The sequence below is a fragment of the Podarcis raffonei genome, chromosome 5 (assembly GCF_027172205.1).
Source record: "Podarcis raffonei isolate rPodRaf1 chromosome 5, rPodRaf1.pri, whole genome shotgun sequence".
Classification (NCBI taxonomy): domain Eukaryota; kingdom Metazoa; phylum Chordata; class Lepidosauria; order Squamata; family Lacertidae; genus Podarcis; species Podarcis raffonei.
The window spans coordinates 33,381,893-33,390,334 of record NC_070606.1 but is presented as its reverse complement, the minus strand read 5'-3'; the positions used below and the strand labels follow the sequence as shown (position 1 = coordinate 33,390,334).

Sequence of the window (8,442 nt, the reverse complement as noted above, 5' to 3'; positions counted from 1 at the left end):
ACTGGATTACGCTCTCAGATTTTTCCCTTTTTACTCTTACGTTGCAGGGGCTCCAGGCCTGACTTTAGTACACTTCCCCAAATTCTGTATGTACAAGGTGTTATCTGCCAAAAGTACAACTCATGAACCTGACAAGATGGGCTCTGCATTACAGCAGCTTATGCCACACTCAATGGCTCAATATTTACCTTTTACTCAGTATTAGCCTTTAACTTGCCACTTAAAACAGAAAACCTACAGCTGACTTACACACAGGACTGGTTCCTTTTGTTGAGGTTTTTGATTTGTTTCCCCAAGTAACCTTCTTAGAGCAAACACACCCTCTATTGTACCACTGATTTCAGCCATTAGGGAAGAATTCTCATGCGCATTCACCACTGGAGGAATACCAATAGCTGCCTTCCTGCAGCAGATGAGACATTGGCAACTTAAAAGCCAATCCCTTGGTTTTCAGCAGAGGGAGTGCCCCTAAGGACTGATAAGGATACTTAAGAGTTCTATTCACCAGCCCCTGCAAGGAGAATGGCTAACAATGGCGCAGGCCCCAGTAGAGCATCTGATGCAAGGCCCCTTCTGTGGTGGCTTTGGGAGTAGCTGTGGGGAGGGAAGTAAATAATTCAGATAGGTACAACACACAAGGCCTTCTGCCCTTGATGGAATGATCTCCATTGTACTGGTAGACATGCCCATATCCTTTTGAGGCCTATATGCTAGTTGGTTTAAACCCCATTTGACAACCTGGTCATGAACAGGCATTTTCGGCTACAGGTCAATTGGCACCCTAGGCTCAGCAAATTTGGAGAGGCAACCACAGAACTTCTGACCAAGGTGTCCATTCCAATCTTACATCAAAGCAAGGGGCTTTTCTCTCCTGCTTGCTTCCAGGTTCTTAAGACAGTACAATCTGAAGGAAGGAGGTATGTCCAGAAGATGTTTGAAAATTGGGATTTGGGTGGAGAGAGGCACAGTGGGAACAACCGAGTGCATTGTTTTCCCCTCACTCAACCGTATTTGAAAATAGAGGCCGCAGGCCAAATCTGATTCTAGCAAACCTCCAGTGTCCCAAAGCCCATTTCAGAAATCAATCATCCAATTTCAGAAGTCAATCATCCAACTCCCATCACCTTTTTGCAGCCCCAGTTAAAACACTGGCAAGGAAAAGGAAGGAGAGAAGCAGATTATTAGAAATGTTTTTATTAGAAAAGTAAAAAAACCAACAGTTGCATAGGAGTCTTCAAAAACTTGAACATCAAGTGTATTCCATGTGAACTGTAACCAATGGAAGCACTACAGACCGACTGCGAGGGTTCCTGCCCCCCCACCCAACCCCAGCCCAGCATCACCTCACACCTCCCTCAAACATACATCACCAGGATACCCAACCATGACAGAGCACACTCCACCTAGTGTGCCCTGTGCCTCCCACACTGGTCTCATTCAGGAAAAAAATAAACATGAACAGAGCTGCATAAATGATGCATGGTGGATTTAACGCCCCCATTCATTCAGAAGTCCTTATATATTTAGCTGCCCTAGTGTGTCAGTAGTGGAGCTTCTTCATGCCCTTCTGTTCAAAGCAATGCAACACATTCTTGGGTCCCTTTAGACCTTAAAACACATATAAACAATTGTCCATGCACCTCACCACTCACCAGATATCCATTGATTACTATCTAAGTTTTTTCTTTCCGATTTCTAAAAAAAGAAAAGTTTATCACAAAAAGCAGGCAACCTTCATCTATCCTTAGTGGCAGCCCTGCTGTTATGTCATCAGCTGTCAGGGAAAAAAATACTGCTAAAGTTGTCCCACGTGTCAGACAAGGATTTTTTTTAAAGCTAGCACATTGTTTCCAGGGGGCTTTTTTTGGTCAGTTACTAAAAAGCAGAGTGCTGTTGTTGTTTTTAATTTTCAAACCTTGCCTTCCTCCTCCTCCTCCTCTTTGGACTACCTGCCTAGTATCACTTGTTAAGTCAATCTTCCATCTAAATCTAACCTACAGTGGCTCAAGAGGACAGCCGCGTCCTGGAAACGGCTTGTGTTCCACAGCCCTTTAAACACGCCTCCTCCCCACTTTGGACCGGTGCTGGCCATTATCTTTAAGAGAGTAAATGCTCAGTTTTAGTTCCAACCAGGAGACACTTCTCAGCACTCTTCTATGAGCAACTGCTCAGAGCTATACAGTTTCTTTTTAATGACCCTGAAGCCAGTGCTGAGCTTCAGCGATTGGCTGAAGCCTGGAGAAAAAGCAGAGCCGGAGCTAAAGAGTCCCTGGATTTTAGGCCAGAGGCGGGAATCCAGTCTTAGAACGAGAGTCAGCTGGAAGGTAGGCACCAGGCCGGGGTCCACAGCAATCTGCCCCACACTATGGCAACCCTTCCCTTGTTCCACGCACAAGTCGATGAGGGCCCCCCTCAAGCCACAGGGCTCCCTATAGGCCAAGTGGAGGAGCTCCTTGCCAACTTGGGCGATCAGCTGGCTTGGCATGAGGAGCCTGGAGGAGCGGTTGGAGTTGATCTTCGCTTTATTCAGACTGACTTGGATTAGCTTCATGAGATTGGCACACAGGAGCTCATCCTCCGGATCATTTAACAAGTCAAAGTCTGGCAAGGACACTTCATCCAGATATTCCTGGGCATCTGCAAATGAAGGAGAGACAACAGCCCCGTGACTACTCTGCTGCTAATGCTCCTGCGTTACCTTTATTGCCAACCCCCCCCCCCGCCAAGAAACCAAAACAGCTTTGTGCGTTTCGTTGTTTTCAATTGGTAGAAGCCATTCTGGGCAACAAAAAGATCACATTATAAGCTTAAGTCAGCCGCTTCTCAGCAACCCCTCTGCTAGAGAAGGCAGGCAACAAAGGCAGTGGCTGCTTGCTGGTTTGCCCATTAAACATACATAGCACTTTAAATTCCTATTTTGACCTGTAGTTGCCCATAATGCTCACCATCTCCCCCACCCCCCATCCTCCTCCAAGGCTTCATTAAAGTAGGCCAATTCTGCATGCACTTAAATGGGAATCACTGAAGAGCTCCTTTTCTGCTTTAAAGGGCTGGGGAGGGGAGTTTTTAATCGGAATTAAGTAAACATGATAGAACCCCACGCCGTCTATGTATGCAGGTCCCCAAAGCTCCCCCTACACCAGCATCCCTAGTCACCTCCCCCCAATCTGCTTAGACGTGGTACCCATTACAAGCAGCTCCCCGGCCCCAATTCTCCCAGCCCAGACCCGCATATGGAGGCCTAGGAGCCCGTATTGCAGACATGTAAGAGACACCCCCGGTGAGATGGAGAAACCCCGCTTACCCGCTTCGGAGCTCAAGCTGCTATCCAGGGACTCGCAGTCGGAGCTCTCCAGCCGGGCGCTGCGGCCGGCGGCCCCTTGGTAGGCGCTTTCCTTCTCCCAGGCGAAGGCGGGCGGGTTCTCCCTCTGCTCCGGGATAGGAGGCAGCGGGGAGGAGAAGCTGTCCCACGAGACTGGCATCGCTGCCCTTCTTCCCACGGCCGCTTTTCCACACCGGGGGTCGGAAGACGGGTGTCCGCTACTGGGATCGACGGCTCTGTAGCAAAAGGGAAGAGGAGGGCGCAGGTGAGGATCGGAGTGGATCGGATCCCTACGTCTTAAGACCAGCTCCAAAAGATAAAGGACAGCAGAATCGACCTCGGGACCCGTGCAAAACGGGCATCTAATGGAAAACCCATCTACTTACCGGCTTCAGGGCGCCCGTCGAGGAACCTAGTGGAAGCAGCAGCAGCAGCGCTGAGCCGTAGGACCCGTAAGAGGCGCGCAGCTGCCCGAGCCACCCCACTGCCACCCAACCTCCCTCCTCTGCCCTTTCGTTGGCACTGCGGTTCCACCCCCCGTCGCTCCGCCTTTAAATAGTCGGGTCGGGGGGGGGTGTGCGCGCTCGGAAGCCCCGCCCCATCTCCTCCGCCGCGTTCGCCGCTTCGGCTCTCCTGCTCCGCCGCAGCTCATTGGCCGGGAGCGGGAGCTGGGCCGCTCCAATGGAGAGGGAGCGCACGTTCGCAACGTTCTCTCCTGCCCGGTTACAGCAGCCTGGGACACGCCCCCCCACCTTCTCCTCCTCCTCCGCGCTGTTCTTGTTCTGCGGCTGCACGGGGATGGGGGCGGGGGTGGCTTGTGGCTGCGGCGAGGGGGTGGCGCAGGCTGCAGAACAATAGGCTGGTGTTGGAAGTGGGGGGGAGGGGGAAAAGGGGCGCATAACAATGTGTGTGGCACCCACCCCTGAACTTCGCACCCCTCGATGCCCGATTGCAAAATTGCCCGTTTGCAATTGCACCCGGGTGCAAAGCCTGCAGAGTTCAACGGGACATCGCTCCCAAGTAAGCCCGAGGTGTGTGCATGCATCTTAGCGCTGCGTGCAAGCAGAAGGTCCCACGGACGCGTTTACCTGGAAATCAAGCCCCCAGTTGTGTGTGACAGAAAGAGAAAACCATGTAAATCAACTCCCGCTAGGGATAGGAAAGGCTTACGGCTGCCAATCAGTGTAGGCAGCACTAAGCTCGGTGGAGCAATAGTGTGTCTCAGTATAAGGCAGCTTCCAAACTGGGGAGAGGGGGGTTGCTTCTGAGTAAACCGCCCTTCAACGTGTATGGGATTCTAAGATTGGGGAAGGCAAGCGATGGATCCCTCGCTGGGCGCCCGTATCACGTAGCGAGCAGGCTCCGCTACAAACCAGTAGGGCCTTTCCTCCTTATAACGCGCACTAGCATGGACGAGGAAAGGATCGGCGCAAGTCTACTGAAAAGCCCGTCCTATTGTATTCAAGGGCGGTTTACACCCACGTAAGTGTGGGGTTACGACCGCAGCTTTAGAGAATCAGTGGCGAGGTAGTTTTCATAAAATCAAAGAACTGCAAGGGATCCCAAGGATCATCCAGTTCACCCCCCCTTACAATGTTGGAATCTCCCCCCCCCAACGTAGAACTCGAACCCGAGACCCTGAGATTAAGAGTCTCTTGAGTTCTACGGATTGAGCTACCTGCTTTGTTCTCAATCCCAGTGTACGCACGGCCTGCTCTTTCTCATGAAGCTGTGGCTCCTTTTGCATTTTGTTTTCCCCAGACACACAATAGATCTGTAGTTAAAAGGAAGGACCCCGGTATCTCTCACACACCCCGATCCTAACCACGATCCTAAGCCAGATAAACTTCTTGGATTTCAAGGGAATATCTACTTGATGCGCACGTAGAAACGGTTTGGCATCTGGCTGCCAACTTTAATTATAATATACCTCCGGACACTTCCAAAGCTTAAAGGATCCGTTTCCTATTTACAGTGTGCTCTCCCAAAGACCTTAACCGTGTAGGTATATGGCCACGAAAGTAACAGTTGCATTAGCAGCCAGGTTACATTATTTTGACAAGCAGCCGAAGAAGTGAATCTTCCACAAAGCGGCCTGTAGAGGGATGTGTGCGTGTTTTGTTGCTGCAAAGATCAGGACCCCCCCCCCGCAAAAGTACTTGTTATTATGCGCATTTCCATCGGGCTTTTCCTTGCAATACACAAGAGGAGTGATGTAAAAACGGGTCGGGACCCGTGTCGGACTCGGGTTCACACGTTAAGTGTTCGCCTCTCTGTCAACACTTTGGATCTCCAAAAAATAACAGGGGTTTTATTATTATTATTGCGCCTGCATTGACGTCAGCTCATGTCTGGGCGCTGGTGCGCGCAGGGCCGCGCTATCGACTGACCGCCGCGGAGCTGATAAGGGCGGGTTTTGTTGCAATTCCTCGGGCAGAGGAGGAGGAGGCCGGTCGGTGCGACGACGAGCTCGGCACGTCGGGGAGCTCCGTAACTCGAGCCGAGCAGTCCAGCCGCAGCCAGAACTCACACGGCGAGCTCGGCTGGGCCCTAGCGCCTCCCGGGTTCCCAGCCGTGTAAATTGCTGCGGGAATTGCATCATGAGCGAGGGGAGAGGGAGGGATGGGAGAGGAAGCACCCGGAGCTGCTGCAAAAAAGCATATCGTTTCATCAGAAAGGAGGAAACTCCATATAATAAACTGCAGGACCTTTAAGAGGGCTTAAGGCCGGACTGACTCACCCGAGGTTTCTAGAAGAGAGGGCATTGAGTTTAGATAATGGGTAGGCAAACTAAGGCCCGGGGGCCGGATCCGGTTCAATCGCCTTCTAAATCTGGCCCGTGGACGGTCCGGGAATCAGCGTGTTTTTACATGAGTAGAATGTGTCCTTTTATTTAAAATGCATCTCTGGGTTATTTGTGGGGCATAGGAATTCGTTCATTATTTTTTTTCCAAAATATAGTCCAGCCCACCACAAGGTCTGAGGGACAGTGGACCGGCCCCCTGCTGAAAAAGTTTGCTGACCCCTAGTTTAGAGAAAGATGGGTCCAGTCCAATGCAGGCTTCACACATTAATTAGAGTGGGGGGGGGGAATAAATGAATTCTGAACATACTAAGAGCTTCGACCTGGTGTCACAATAAGTTATTGGTTAGGTTGAAAGAGCAATGAGCCAGCGTTCGGATTTCCCCAAAACTTTTCTTCTTAAGTTCTTAAGTCAAGCAAAACCAAAACAGCTGGCAGTCCTGGGAAATGGTAACTCGGGAAACGGTAACTTCTCTGTCCGGTGCACCAAACTTTTTCTCCCATCTGCTGATGGTGGCAGCAGGCGTTAGCAGATGGCTAGCCAAGTTGCATATATTTTCGTTTTTCCCCCCTTCCCCCACCTTTGCTACACTTTCTCTGGCCCATAAGTTTGGCTCCTGTTTTTATTTGCTTTTATATCATAAATGCTTTCAAATAGGCAAAATAAAAATATTCAGTGAGAGCAGATACATTTTTAAATGAAAATAACTGGGGGTGAAATTAAGCTTGCCAAAATGGAGAGGAAATTTGAGCAGGTATGGGAGTTCTGTGCCCCATGGGATGCGGGTGGTGCTGTGGTCTAAACCACTGAGCCTCTTGGGCTTGCCGATCGGAAGGTTGGTGGTTTGGATCCGCACTCCTGTTGCTCTGTCCCAGCTTAGCAGTTCAACAGCATACCAGTGCAAGTAGATAAATAGGTACAGCTGTGGCAGGAAGGTAAATGGCGTTTCCATGCGCTCTGGCACTCGTCACAGTCCTCCGTGGACCAGAAGCGGTTTAGTCATGCTTTCCGGATCAGCTGGTCCGGAAAGCTGTCTGTGGACAAACGCCGGCTCCATCAGCCTGAAAAGCAAGATGAGTGCCATACCCCAGAGTCGCCTTTGACTGGACTTAACCATCCAGGGGTCCTTTACCTTACCTTACCCCCTTTTTTAATCTACCTGTGTGCCCTATCCTGGGTTTCAGTTCACAGCGCTGCATAAATTGAAAAACAACAGAGCAGGGAGGAATACAAAAGAGGCCTCTGCCTCTTCCCTGGCACCCTCCACAACTTGACACCCTGGCGCCCCGCTCCACTAGCTTCTATGGGTAAGACGCCCCTGAGAACTGGTCCCTGCAATCCATTTAAAATGTGTGTGAAGCTGACTCAGGTTTATTTCCATCCTACTCACGCACATCAGTGGCTGTGTTGTGGTACATGTCCAGACAAAAATCCACCATGCCCTGGCAAGTTTTAGAAAAGTGGGCCAATCGAAAGCCATGTGTCAGGAGATTTGCCTTAGTTTTGTCTCCCCCATCTTGGTGCTCTCTAGATTTTATTTATTTATTTATTTAGTACTACAACTCCCATCATTCCTGACCATTGGTCATACTGTGATAGTAGTTGTAGTCCAAAGCATTTGCAAGGTACCAGGCTGCCATAGCCTGTGCATTTCTGCTCATGTTCCCCACATGCACATAAACAGTGAGACTGAAATGAAGAAGAAATCTAGAGAATCCTAATTAAAATGTCTCTCAACCTGATAGTAATAATGCTTCTCAGCATTTTATAGAGTGCTTGAAGACTGCTCCGAGCATTCAATCTATATTATTATCTCAATCGTTCTTAAAAGAACCCTGTAGGCATGCCAGTGTTATTACATTCATAATGCCAATGGGAAGAATGGAGGAGGGGCAGGCCTCAAGATCCCAGCTGGCCTAAGGGCATCTCCTGAGTTCAGGGATGAGGTGAGATTTGAACCTGGGGAATTCCCAGCTCACATCCTGAGTCATTCAGCTGCTCTTGATGTGTCCATCCTATCCCAAAGTGACCAGATTTCCCATCAAAGGCAGGCACATTTATTTAAATGTTCACATGTTGGTTTTCCAACATTCAAACTGATTTCCACCTGTAATTTAAGATTTTTATTTTTTTTTAAATACAAAAAGAAGCAGTGTGTGTTCCTTATTTCAACAATTTACTGATTTCCTCCTTCCTTCTCCAGAATGGCCCCCGTGATTTAAACTAGCCTGGTCCCATTGTTGCCTCGCAAGGTACCCCAAATTGCTCATCATTCAATTATTTTCCTGGCAGCATCTCGTTTTGCCCTTATGTATT

General features: G+C 49.7%; 1 protein-coding gene across 1 annotated transcript; it reads right to left on the bottom strand.

The window, feature by feature from the left end:
- Positions 1-1,178: 1,178 nt before the first annotated feature.
- DDIT4 (DNA damage inducible transcript 4) lies at positions 1,179-3,858 on the bottom strand. Its single transcript, XM_053388550.1, has 3 exons — positions 3,709-3,858; positions 3,305-3,558; positions 1,179-2,637 (listed from the first exon to the last, which is right to left on the bottom strand). Exons 2-3 carry the CDS (start codon positions 3,480-3,482, stop codon positions 2,144-2,146), a joined length of 672 nt encoding a protein of 223 aa, XP_053244525.1. The 5' UTR covers positions 3,483-3,558; positions 3,709-3,858; the 3' UTR covers positions 1,179-2,143.
- Between the last annotated feature and the right edge of the window lie 4,584 nt (positions 3,859-8,442).

Excerpts from the sequence above, each read along its gene's own strand:
- DDIT4 (XM_053388550.1), bottom strand. The coding sequence starts at position 3,482 with ATGCCAGTCTCGTGGGACAGCTTCTCCTCCCCGCTGCCTCCTATCCCG. Across the intron at positions 2,638-3,304 it reads CAGCTTGAGCTCCGAAGCGG|ATGCCCAGGAATATCTGGAT; the intron begins GTAAGCGGGGTT and ends CTTCATTTGCAG.